Source organism: Callithrix jacchus, chromosome 8 (genome assembly GCF_049354715.1).
Source record: "Callithrix jacchus isolate 240 chromosome 8, calJac240_pri, whole genome shotgun sequence".
Classification (NCBI taxonomy): Eukaryota; Metazoa; Chordata; class Mammalia; order Primates; family Cebidae; genus Callithrix; species Callithrix jacchus.
This window is the reverse complement of record NC_133509.1, coordinates 94,157,509-94,171,187: the sequence shown is the minus strand read 5'-3', so window position 1 is coordinate 94,171,187 and position 13,679 is coordinate 94,157,509. Positions and strand designations below refer to the sequence as shown.

At 40.6% G+C, this 13,679-nt stretch overlaps 1 protein-coding gene across 7 annotated transcripts in view; it reads left to right on the top strand.

Annotated features, from left to right (window-relative positions):
* Positions 1–61: 61 nt before the first annotated feature.
* The window catches only part of L3HYPDH (trans-L-3-hydroxyproline dehydratase), a 42,199-nt gene continuing 28,581 nt past the window's right edge, over positions 62–13,679 (top strand). For 2 of the 7 annotated variants that reach the window (XM_054239993.2, XM_054239995.2), the window contains exons 1-5: positions 87–662; positions 5,035–5,204; positions 7,160–7,282; positions 7,373–7,510; positions 8,940–9,079. In XM_054239993.2, the coding sequence (XP_054095968.1) occupies positions 146–662; positions 5,035–5,204; positions 7,160–7,282; positions 7,373–7,510; positions 8,940–9,065 (1,074 nt within the window). In that variant the 5' untranslated portion in view covers positions 87–145 and the 3' untranslated portion in view covers positions 9,066–9,079. Of the gene's footprint in view, positions 663–5,034; positions 5,205–7,159; positions 7,283–7,372; positions 7,511–8,939; positions 10,489–11,685; positions 13,676–13,679 lie in introns of those variants that run through there. The other 5 variants (XM_035260643.3, XM_017977135.4, XM_035260642.3 and 2 more) reach the window with 5 other exon arrangements.

Genomic DNA, 13,679 nt, shown 5'->3' with positions numbered 1-13,679 from the left:
CTCCGAAGTTCCTCCCCCGCTTCCGCGTTTAGGCTCCGAGGCCCCGCCCCCAGGAAGGGCTGCTTCGCGTCCCGCCCTGTTCGCGCGGAGTCACAGGGTAAGCGCCGCTGAAGCCAACTTTGCGGGACTGTGCGGGTGTTATCGGATGCACACCATGAAGAGCGCGCTAGCGGTGCTCTGGCCGCCTCCTCATGATCCGGGGACGCCGGCGCTGTCGGTGGTGGACATGCATTCGGGCGGCGAGCCCCTGCGCATCGTGCTGGCGGGGTGTCCGGAGGTGGTCGGACCGACCCTGCTGGCCAAGCGGCGCTACATGCGCCAGCACCTTGACCACGTGCGACGACGGCTCATGTTCGAGCCCCGAGGGCACCGGGACATGTACGGAGCAGTCTTAGTGCAGAGCGAGCTGCCAGACGCGCACCTGGGCGTCCTGTTCCTGCATAACGAGGGCTACAGCTCCATGTGCGGCCACGCTGTGCTGGCGCTGGGCCGCTTCGCCCTGGACTTTGGGCTGGTGCCGGTGCCGCCTGCGGGCAGCCGCGAGGCCCGCGTCAACATTCACTGCCCGTGCGGGCTGGTGGCTGCCTTCGTGGAGTGTGAGGACGGCCGCAGCCGCGGCCCGGTGCGCTTCCACAGCGTCCCAGCCTTTGTCCTGGCCACAGGTAACGGGCGGGACCCTTCCAGCCTAGGGCAGAGCTGCAACCGGGACGCAACTGACTACATTAACGGTCTCTCTGGGCTTGAACTCTCGCAACTAACCCACCGCGCGTGCCCTTGCAATTAATAAAAAGTTAAATTACTGCGAACGTGTATCAGCAGCCTTGCGTATTTGCTTGGTGCATGCAATTTCGACTTTCCCTGAGGTTTTGGGAGACCTCTGAGGAGTGAGGAATTCCGTGTTTCCCTTACTCAGTGCCTCCTTCTGCACTGGTGAGACATTAGAGTTTCACCGGTGCATAAAGCAAGGTACGATAGGGTCAAGGAAAGAGCAAAGAACAGCCAATGTACCATGGTTCCAGGCTGGCTCAGATATGCTTGGTAGACAAATAATCCCCCTTAATAAGTTACTAAACCTTGTCTCCTTTCCTCATCTCCTCCACTTCTTTGAGGAAAAATTAAATGAGAATGAATGAACAAAGCAGTTTATAAATCACTAAGATACGAATGTTTCTCCTTTTTAAGAACAGGAACACACATTGCCTGGGTTCAAATCCTGGTAACCCCCTAAAGACGTGCAACCTTAGGCAAATTACTTAATCTCTCTGTGCCTGTGTTTCTTCTTTGACCTCATAGAGTTTTCTGTTAGGATTGAGTGAGAGTATGCAAGATACTATGTTCCTGGAGATAGATTGCAAGGTATATATGATTGCTAGAGTTCCTTAGGCCTATTGAGCTATTAAAAGGTTTTGCTGGATTCCCTAGTACAGATCCTTCCTTATACAGCATGTCATGTGAAGCAGAGCATCTCTATAACCATAACTCTTACAGAAGGGAGATCACTCATGGGGATGACCTGGCAAGCTGGCATCTGGTCCCAGGGGCTGAAGTCTATCAGTAAGAATGCTTTAGTCCTTGTGGCTGGAAGTGAGCCAGGAACCAGTTTACCAGAAATAGTTATCCTTTTCTTAAAAATCTTCAAGCCATGCAAATCATCTGTTAGAAAGTTGGACCTTGATCCCTGCCTGAGGAACTGGGTTCCAGATTAGCCTGATTATGAATGATATGTAGAACAGGCACTTTTAGAACAATCTCAGGCAGCTGAAACCCACAAGTTAACGGAAAATGCCTCTGTAGAAATCGATTTCATTTTCCCAGAGAATGGTGTCACTTCCAGATTGAGAGGCCACTTGAGGGAGACAGAATTTATGTTTACAATTCCATTTTTCAAACCTCAACAGTTTAACTAGTATGACTACCAGAATTTCCCCCAGGCGACTCCAGCAGCAGAATAGAAACACTGTAGACTTTTGTGGGAAATGACAGTTGGCAGCAGGAAGAGGAACTACATCGCATTCCCGGGTCAGTTAGGGCAGGGTCAGCTTGAGCCCAGTAGTTCCTGAGAGCATTACTGTGTAACAGTACAATAATTAGTGGGCATTAATGGCCACTGAGTTAAGAAAAATAAATGCTTTGTTTTCTACTTTGAAAAATGAGTATAAAGCAGAGATGGTGTTCAAGGTCACTGCCCCGCCCCTCCACATCTCAGTGACCTGTGCTAGAGAGTCCATGTCTCAGTATCACAGTCTGTAAAATGAGGATGACAACAGTACCCACCTCAGAGGATTGCTGAGTTCATCTCTAACCAGGCTAAACTGCAAACTCTTTTGTTCACAGTATTCTAAGTGCCTAGAACAGTAGTTAATCAATGAATATTTGTTGAATGAGTAAATAAATGAAATTTGGAGACGAATATGCTGATTGATAAATGTAAACATCTGGTCCTCTTGAGAAACCTATTCCCATTGGAAATTAAAGTTTTGGCTATTGAGCCCCCAGTCTGTGCCAGGAACTCCCCACACATGGAATTTTCAAAACAACTCTTTTTAGGAGAAATAGCAGTTACAGTTTGCACAAGAAGACACCAAAGCCACACTAAATGGAAGAACTAGGGTTGGAACCCTGGCCTGTCATATTGCTTCCCTCTCATCTTTGAAATTTTTTGTAGTTTAAGGAGATATGTTTCAATTTTCTGGAATAATGCTTAGTGTATTACACCTCATTCACAGATATAGGATATTTTAAAATCTATCTTGTCCAACAAAACTCCAAGGAGGGCAAAACATGTTTTATTCATCCTTGTACTTCTTATATCTTCTACGGTAATCAGCACAGAGTAGGTGCTCACTAAATCTTGAGCAAAGTAAATCAAATTGAAATTTCAATTATATGCTTGTATAGAAGAAAAGAAAAACCCTTAGATTTTGATTTCTGGATAGAGGTTGTGTATTTTAGGAGAAAGGATTTGGGCTTTGGAGTCACCTGATCCTAGGTTTGACCCTAAGCTCTGCCACTTACTTGGTGGGAAAGCCTGGGAATAATGTGAGGATAGTAAGTAAAACAGTACCTGCTTCTCAGGGGTGTTGTAATTAAGGCACTAATGTAATTAATTAAGGGGCTATGTATGTAAAGTAGCTGGCGCATAGTAAGTACTCATGTGAAATATCTTAATTTTTAATGTTAGTAATTTAGTGATTAAAAATGAAATAGTCACAGATAATTGATGGACAAGAGTAACTTTAAAGGAAATTTGATCCATTTTAAAGAAAAGGAAACTGAAACTCAGGTATAGCACTCTACCCACCTGCCCACCCTAAGAAAACCAGACCCAAGATTCTAGAAAGGGTGGGCCAGGGAAACCATTATAGGCTCAGTAATGAATCCTACTGAACCAGCATCCCTACTCTGTCCAGGCCCAGGGATTGGTGGCAGATGCCCCATTCAATTGTTAATATCAAGAGAAAAGGGCAGGCCAACTGAGCCCTAGGACTATCACCTGTGTCTCCTGGTAAATGCTGATCTTCACCCTCACCTTAGCGTTCCATATTCCAGCAGTCCCTCATTTCCATCAACTTCCTCATTCTCCTTTCATTAAACTTGCTTTTCCTGTTGCGCCAGCATAAAGATAAAGACATTTTTTATTCAATTTCGTTGTTAAGATCCACAGCATATTTTACTCTTGATTATAAACTTGCTCTGTTTTAACACATCATGGTTAAAAGGGCTTCTGTGGACTAGTGTGGACTAATAGCACACTGGTATCTTTGTATGACTTAGTATGAAAACTCAGGAATCCAAGATATATTTTCTTTCTCAAAACTTAATTTCTGAAATTGAAACCCTACTCTGTCCTTTTGGTTCACTTAGCCTCATGAGCAAAGGTTTCTTAAAAGTGCCATAGCCTTGGAGAGGATGGCACTTCAGTCCTCAGCTTACATAGTTAACCAGTGAAGCAGAGCAGGAGCATCAGCTGTCCCACCCTACCTGGTCCCTGCTGTCTGCACGGCCTCCCCATCCTCTGTTTCTCCACGTTCTGCTCCTGTGGTGCCCTGGGGAAGTTAACACAAGTCTTCTCTGCACTAAGGACCTTCAGCCTCCACTCTTCTCAAGCCAGATAAAAATTATCTCTAGGAGAAATATTTTTTCCTTCAGGACACTCCTTTGCCAACAGGTATCTTTCCCCTGAGAGCTTAGGGGAAAATAAAAGCATGAAAGACCAGCTTTCTCCCCTGCCATAGACTTCCCAGAAAGGCAGTGATCACCAAGCTAGCTTAAATTAGGGAAGAAGAAAAGAGGAAAGTTTGAGAAGGGCTAAAATAAACATCACCCAGCCCCCTTTTTTGGAAATACAGATTCAGGATTTCAAACTACTTACCTTCAGGTAAAACTTGGGAGATGTTGAGACTTAAAATGCTCAAATAAAAACCCTAAAGCAAAATGATGCTGTAGAGGTCAGTGATTCTACAATGGCATTTTTCTGTGTGTTTGCCTGCAGGATATGTTAATGAGATGAAAATAGGTAGATTAGTATATATAATTTATATAGAAAAATATTTTATTAAAATTTTTGTTTTGACATTACAGCTGAAGAAAACTGATTTGTAAGTAGGATCCAAGATCCTTACTATTTGAAACCATCTCTCATAGTACAAGTGAGGAATCGACATCTTCCTTCATGGTGTTCACAGGGATGCCCCTGGGTCTCTCTCAGCCTCAGTGATGTTTCCTAGAAAAGATTCTCAGAGAAGTTAATGAATATGTCTATATGAGTTGGGGGGAAGGCATGGCATTCAGTTTATACAACTTCTGCAAACATCAAGTTAAAAATAGAAAGATGCATCTAGCTATTATTCACCCGATGCTTATTCATTTTAAAAAATGGATTTTTACTTCGTTCTTTTTATGATAGGAAAAGAACATCCCTCCTCAAAAATGAAGATATTAAAAATCCTTTGAATTTCATTGCTAAAATACTTATTATTTTATAATAAGTGTTTTTAACAAACACATCTTATTTCCAAACACATCTTTTTTTAGATCTCATGGTGGATGTTCCTGGACATGGAAAGGTGGTGGTGGACATCGCATATGGCGGTGCATTTTATGCATTTGTGAGTGCTGAAAAGTTAGGACTAGACATTTGTTCTGCAAAGACCAGGGATGTTGTGGACGCAGCGAGTGCAGTGACAGAGGCAGTAAAAGCTCAGGTCAGTATTATTCTGCCCTCATAACCAGTGCCCTCCTCTGTGGCATGAAGGAAATATACATTATTATGTCTATAAAGAGAATAATGTTTAAATTATTAGTAGTACTAAGAATAGGCTTCTTATTAAAATCTTACACTCTATAGCAAGCTTGTCCAACTCCTGGCCTGCGAGCTACATGCAGCTCAGGATGGCTTTGAATGTGGCCCAACACAAATTTTGTAAACTTTCTTGAAACATTAGGAGTTCTTTTGCATTTTTTTAAGCTCATCAGCTATTGTTAGTGTTAATGTATCTTATGTGTAGCCCAAGACAATTCTTCCACTGTGGCCCAGGGAAGCCAAAAGTTTGGGCACCTCTGTCTAGAGCAAACCTACCTATGAATTCTAGCTTTACCACTTGTAACATCTGTAACCTTGGACAAGTTACATAACATCCATGTGCCTCAGCTTTCCTGTCTGCAAAATGAAAATTTTAAAATACCTGCTTTGTAGGGTTGTGAGAATGAAATAAGTCAATATATATAAAGGACTTAAAATAGTGCCTGGCCAATAGCAAATGTTTGGTAAATGATATTATATTTTTGAGACAGATTCTTGCTCTGTCACCTAGGCTGTAGTGCGGTAGTGTGATCATAGCTTACTCTAACCTTGAATTTTCAGGCTCAAAATGATCCTTCTGCCTCAGCCTCTGGAGTAGCTGGGACCATAGGCATGCACCATCACACCCAGCTAATTCTCTCTGTGAGTGTGTGTGTGTGTTTACGTAGAGACAGGATCTCATTATCTTGCCCAGGCTGTTCGCAAACCTCTGGCCTCAAGTGATCCTCCCACCTCGGCCTCCCAAAGTGTTGTGATTACAAGTGTGAGTCACCACAACCAGCAGTTACTAAATTTAATAGTACATACATACTAATATAGTTTATAGTTCCTTAAATGTGTAGAAATGTATTTGTAGAATTCCACAAATTTTAAATGTATGTGCATGATCATTCTATAAAACTTGAAAATAATAAATGTAAAATATAGCATATAAAATATATTTAAGCCTGATAAGACTTTTTCTTATTTCAAAGAGAACATTAATTCCTATTAATGATTTTTTTTCCTATATTGCTAAGAAGTTACTCAACTAACTACTTAAGAAATCTGATTTTTACTTGGCAAAGCTATTCTGATAAAAATCAGTTTACATAATAAATAATTCTAGAATATTATTTCACTTTCACAAGTCTGCTATTTTACCTTGAAATTGGGACCTATAAATAAAACACGTGTACCGTATTTGAATGTTTGGTATGTGAGAATTTATTAGTAGTAAAAAGTAACTCATGTAAAATAGTGTTTAATGTATTAATAATTACTATGGGCCTATCTAACAGTTCTGAGGCTTTGTTTTAATATAATTTATAACTTAAATAATAAAATGAGAATATATACTATATCAGCATTCTAAATTATTTTTCTGGTACTGCCAATACCAATATGTGTAACTACATTATTGTAACTTTTGAAGCTCTAAATTTACATCAATTTTCTGCTCCATTAAGCAGGACAGCTAATAGTTTGAGCTAACAGTTTGGCACAAAATAATTTCTCCTGATTTTTAATGAATTCAAGAGAAAAAGTCATGGATATCTTAATAAAAGTTGTAATTTTGAACTTCTCATTTGAGTTTGAACTCTACAAGGTAGCAAGGGGTGGACTTTGAGTGGGGAAGGATTCTGAGAAAAATGAGGACAAGTTCTATTATTGATGTATCAGACAGTACAATTAATTACTTTTTGAACTGTTGACGATTCATACTGCTGAAGCAGATTTAGGAAAAGGCCATGGGGATGGAGGGTTAAAGTTAATATAAATTCATTTTCATTCATTCCCTCTTAACAAACATTTACCAAGAACACACTGTATGTATGCATGTGATTGATCTTACCATTTTTTTCTTATTATTTGCAGTTTAAAATTAATCACCCTGATAGTGAAGACCTTGCCTTTTTATATGGAACTATATTAACAGATGGGAAAGATGCTTATACCGAGGAACCAACCACCAACATTTGTGTTTTTGCAGATGAACAGGTATTAAAACTGTTATGTTTAGGCACAAAAGCCAGGTAATATGGAACTAAAACACTGTTAACATTCTTATCTTCATTTGTTCTGAAACAGGTTGACAGAAGTCCCACTGGCTCAGGAGTGACAGCCCGAATTGCCTTACAGTATCACAAAGGGCTTCTAGCACTGAACCAGACCAGAGCCTTTAAAAGCGGTGCAACTGGCTCAGTATTCACAGGGAAAGCTGTGAGGGTAAGTGACACCCTTAGATTCTTATTTATAAATGTGTCATTTATGAGACTGAAGAGGCCTGAGGTGGGTGTTTGATAAATTTCTTCACTCAGCTCTCAGGAGAGAGTTTTAAAGAGTTTAAAAACTTCTTTTCAACTAGGATATTGATTCTCAATGTGGTCCAAGGTCCTTTCCATGGGTTCAGAAGGTCAAAACTATGTTCACAATAATGACATTATTTGCTTTTCACTCTCATTCTCTCAAGAGTGCACAGTGGAGTTCTTCAGAGGCTATGCATTCTATGATAACCCAACCAATTGAATGCAGAAGCTAGCTAGGAGAACCCAGGTGCTTTCAATTAAGCCAGACATAAAAGAGGTTTGCAAAAATATCAAATAATGCCACTTTTCTCATAATTTTTTTTGTTTTGGCAAACATCTTATACAAAGATAAAGTATTATACCCTAACAATATTTGATATTTTACCTGTAGCTTCAGTCATTCTTGTCAAAAATTAGAACATAAAAGGATATGCTGAAGTTAAGGTTTCAGTTGTTTTGTCGTTATTAATCATGCTTGCCAGAAGAATGTCTTCACTTGCATCTTGCTCTCTCCCTGTCTGTCTGGGCTCATCCAGGCTCCCTGATGGTACCTTCTCAGTTTCTTCCCCTGCCCCAGCTTCCTTTCCCTGTCCTTCCATTTAGATGTCTTCATCATTTCATCCTCAACTTCCTTCCCATCTCATTTACAATTTGATGCTGCTGAGCAATTTCATCCACTTCCTAGGCATCAGTTCTCAACCACCTACTGGTAATGACTCCCAAATCTTTATCCCTACCAGGCCTACCTACCCTGTGTGTCTTTCTGAATCTAATGCTCTTAATCCCAACTGTTGACTACACTCATCTCTAAATGATTGTCCCAGAGGTGTCTCAAACTCACCTTGTTAAAAAGTTCTTCCTTCCTCTCTTTCTAAAATGTGCTCCTCCTTTCTCTCCCCATTGCGGTTAATGGCATCACTAGCATCATTTCCAAGCTAGAAACTATGGTTATAATTAACTTATTGCTATTCCTCAGTTCCCACATGCATTGGTCAAGAGATCTATCAGTTCTACTTCCAAACTATCTCTATGTTAGTATATATTCTTCTTCTCCATCTTCACTGAAAACTACCCTAGTGACTCTGGAATCATTCAGTGAATTGAGATTAGATCTTAACATGTTTCTGGGTCTCTTATCTCTCTCTTCTCCAGATTGACCCCCATTTTACAGCTACAGTTATCTAAAACACAAGTCTGACCATGTCACTCTCCTTAAAAACCTTCCCTTGCCCATAGGATTAATTCTTGGCCTTTTCTTAACATGATAAAAGTCAAGAGTACAATTTTCAAGCCAAATACAATATGAGTTCAATATTTTGATAGTGTACTCCTTTCATCTTTTTTTTCAGGAAGTGAAATGTGGTGATTTTAAAGCTGTTATAGTGGAAGTATCAGGACAAGCCCATTACACAGGTACAGCAAGCTTTGCAGTGGAAGTTGACGACCCACTGAAGGATGGATTTCTTCTCAAGTGACTTCTTCCATGATTGTAAGGGCTTTCTTTTTAAAGTAATCATTATCTGTAAGTAATTTTTTCTCTAAATTATGTGGAAACCAATATTCAAATTATACATATAAGCTAACTTTCATTTTTTCTAAAATACTACACTGTGGCTAAGTATAAAGTCATTATACCTCATATTTGCAACTGTATTTTGGTATAAATATCACTATGTCTAGCATACAAAATGACAGAAATTTAGAGTCTTTTTCTAGTGATTAACGTATCAGGTAAAATTAAAACAGTAGTTACTTTTAAAATATTGCTTTATAGTAATTACTACTAATATCATATTTGTTTTAAAGGCTTTTTGAATAATATGTGAAATTCGGCAATGAACTTTCCAAGCTTATTATTTTTGTCTTCCATTTTTTGAGTAAAATAATGCCCTCTCTGTAAGCAGTATATAAATGAGACGGATTATTATAAAGTACTCAATACTTAGCATAATAGCCTGGGAAAGATCAGGTTGGAGTCAGCCTCTTTGTTATAGCTGCTGCTAGGGTGTTCTCTGTGGCGCAAAGCTCAGCTTCTACACCCACAGGTACTGAAGTATCAGAGATTGATGCTGAGAAGACCAATTAGTAATCAGACTTTTGCTGTATCTTCAGGGTTTTTATAAAAGGGGTTCCTTATTGCATTATTAAAATACAGGAATACAGAAGAAATTAATCAGTGAATCTGTACAATGGAATGAGTCTCATACTCTATCAACTGCATGCCAGGTAGATTTAAAACAGGAAATAAAAGCTTACTACTGGCATTCCTGCTAGTTAATACTTATCTATGAACCTGTTAAAAATAAGTGAAGCATTAAAATATTCCAAGATGTGACATTCTCAGAGAATTCAGTAGACTTTTGTGAGATAGGTAATAGCATTTTATTTTGGAGCATCCAGAAACTGAAGTAATTTATTCATTTAATTGGCTTTATCACCCTTATTCCCTAACTTGATTAATGGTACCACCATCCACCAATCTAGGGACTTGGGATTGACCCTTGTCTTCTGTTCACAATCTTTGTCCTCTCTGTTAATGCTCCCAAGGTGGATAACAGTGGATTTCTCCAGCTATTAGACCTTTTCCCTTCTTTTATCAACAACACTCTCCTTTTTCTTTGGGAAACTACCTGCATGTAGTCTTGCTAGGACTGCCAGGAGACCGGTACATGAGTCAGACTTTCTCCCCCACATTGAGATCTTGAGAAACAACATAAGGTCTGAAAACTGAAGCTGATCTATTCCAATGGTGGCCTAAAGAGATCACTCCATCAGTTTCTGCTCTCTCTACCCACAGGACTTCTCTGACTTCTCTTTTTGGAGCTGGCTGTTAGACCCTCATTTTGTAAATGGAACTTCCCCTGTCCTTCCAGTAAATTCATATATTGGTTATGTGAACAAGTGTCCTCTCTGTTACTTATGCCCAAAGAATCCTAATCTATATACCACTTACCATAATCTATACTCGACCTCTCCTTCTTCACTGCAGAGGTCCACTTCAGACTCTCATTTTTCTCCTCAGCTATTAGAATGCCTCTCCTTAACTGGTCTTCCAGCTTCCAGATTCTCCTCTTATAGTCACTCAAAAAATATTTTTTTGTATGTGGGCATTCATATAGCAGTTTGCTAGAGTGCTAAGTGCCAAGGATCTCATAAAATAAATAGGCCAGATTTAGGTCTTCATATAGTATACAGTGGGAGGCAGATAATACTTAGATAATCACACACACACAAATTATAGACCAAGGTAATGTGCTACAGTGGAAAATACAGAGTGCTGTGAAACTAACAAGGGAACATGGTCCAATATGTGAGAAGAGGATATCAATCAAGAAAGGCTTCCCCCTATGGACTAACCTTAATGTGAAGATGGGGATGCTAAGGAAGGGAGGAGGAAGATGGAGCTTTCCAGGCAGAGGGGATAGTAAGTGCAAATGCCCTAAGATGAAAGGTTTAAGGAAGTCATAAAAGCCTAGAGGGGCGAGAACACAGCAAAAATGATGGAAAGTGGTCTCAAATGAGACTAGAAATGAAGCAGGGGTTAAATAATGCAGTGCCTTTTAGGAAATATTAAGGATTGGGGTCCTTATTCTAAAATAAATGGTGAAAGCCAATAGAATTTTTAAAAAGAGATATGGTCTCACTATGTTGCCCAGGCTGGCCTCTAACTGCTGGGCTCAAATGATCCTCCCTCCTCAGCCTCCTAAGTACCTGGGACTATAGGCACACACCACTACACCAGCCTAATTAGAGGAGTTGAATTAAGTAAGTGGCATGAAGAAATTTGTGTGTGTGTTTTTAAGAGCATTATGCCTGTCTGCCTCCAGTGTAGGGACTGGATATGGGAAGACCAGTTAGGACAACAGTGACAACAGTAGTCCAATGAGAGGATGAGAGCCAAGATTCAGGATGGAGGAGTGAATGGATGCAGGGATAGTCTGCAACTAAAATCCGTAGGTTGTGGTTGATGAACTGGATGTGGACTGGTGGCAAGGAAGAGGGATTTATAAAAACTCTTAAGTTTTTGGCTTATAAGCTAGGGGGATGGTTCTACCATATTCTGAGATACAGAGTATTGAGGACCATGTTTTTCAGGGAAAGTAGGAGGAGGATCATGAATCCATTTGATGCACGACCAGCACATCAAGGAGAGATGCCAAGTATCAGGACATGTAGGTTGGTGCCACAGACAATTTGAGTAGTGAATATATAGATAATCTTTGAAGTCCTGGATATGAGTGAGATGGGGCTGAGGGGGGAGTCCAGAGGAGCTGAGAACAGGGCTTTGATGAACTTCAGCATGTAAAGGCAGGTGGAAGAGGATGAACTGGCAGAGAAGAGGACACTGATAAAGATGAGGAAGGAAGGAACCAGGTGAGTACAGTCCTTTTGGTCCTGTTTTACAATGTACTTGCTCATGGCCCTCCCTTGTGCTATTAGCCCCTCCTCCTTTCAGGACTTGCAGTCTCCAGAGCATGGCTTACAAGGCCAATCATAAGGTGGCTCCAATAGCTTTGGTCATTTATTTCCATTTTTACTCCCCATACCCAGTATCCTGGAACTCAAACACTGCTCACTGCAACACGGTTCTTCCCCTTTCTTTTTTAGGAAAGTCTAATGTCACCGCTTGTACAAAGCCTTCATCAGAAGGAGTCACCTCCAAATGATTTTGTTCACATTTTAAAGACAATATTTAGCATACTGTAATATACTGTGTTTGCCTATGGCTGTAAGCTTATTTGGGCTGAGTTTCATATCTTATTTGTTGTTTCCTAAAACTAAGCACAATCTTAGAAGATTGTGTTTGCTACATAAATTAATGCATGATAATTATATTTTTGTCTTGATTGACAAAATTAAGACAAAATCATTCTAGATTAAGCTGGGGTTGATGGCTACCAAGAGGACATTTGGCAATATCTGGAGACATTTTTAGTTGTCACAGCTGGGAGAGGTGCTATTGGCATCTCTTAGGTAGAGGCTAGGGATGCTGCTGAACATCCTACAAGGGTGGCCCTTGCAACAAAGAATTATCTAGCTCAAAAAGTCCATGATACTGAGGCTGTGAAACCCAGTTTTGGTTTGCCACCTTAAACATTCTTCTATTTATACTGTAAATTTCCTGTAGGATTTTTTTTTCTGAAAGACATAGGCACTCCAAGTACTAATATCTTGATTCTAAGACCTACAAATGTATTGTCATCCTTTAGAGCAGTGTTTCTCAAATTTGTGCATCAGAATCACCAGGAGGGCTTGTTAAAACATAGGAGCCTGGGCCCCACCGAAGGAGTTTGAGTAGATCAGGAGTATCCTATGTACTGCAGGCCTGATAATTTGTATGTCTCAAGGTTTCCAGGGGATGTTGCTGCTGCTGGTCCAGTGTCCATACTCTGTGAACCACTGCTTTAGAAAAGAGCCTAGGGTTAGTTAACCTGAGCGTTTATCATACTTTTCCCCATGAGAGGCCATCCCCAGAAACTTGAAGTGCAACTTCCCTAGGCAGCCATGCCTTTCTTTTCCCTGTGTCTCCCAGCCAGGTAGCTGGAGCTGCATCTGTGGTAATTGTCAGGCTGGCAGCACTTTAGACTCAAAACACACCCCATTCCTGAGAACAGATGAAGGCTGCCAGCAGAGCAAGGCACCAATCCCTCTCCCCACATTTATCAGCCAGTAGGGGCCTGAGGTCCAGGCCCTTGGAAATGAGGTAACATCTAAAGAAGATCCATATCCTAGCTCCTTAGAGCACCTGTATCAAAATCACCTACGGGGTTTAGAGGCATGGGCCAATCCTCAGTACTGAGTGTCAGCCAAAGAATCTGTATTTTATGAAGCTCTTGACATCAGTGGTTCTCAAATTGTGGTCCGGGGACCAGCATCTTCATCGCCACCGGTGAACCCGTTAGAGATACAAATTCTTGGACACTTCCCCAGAGGTATCCGAAACACTGGGCTTGAGACTTCCTCACTTGTATATTAACACGCCCTCTGTGACTTCTGTTAGCTCAAGTTTGAGAACTACTGGTTTAAATTAGTCTACCTCTCAAGTTTAAGGTGTCTGGATGTAGACTTCTGGATTTTTCTTTCACTTC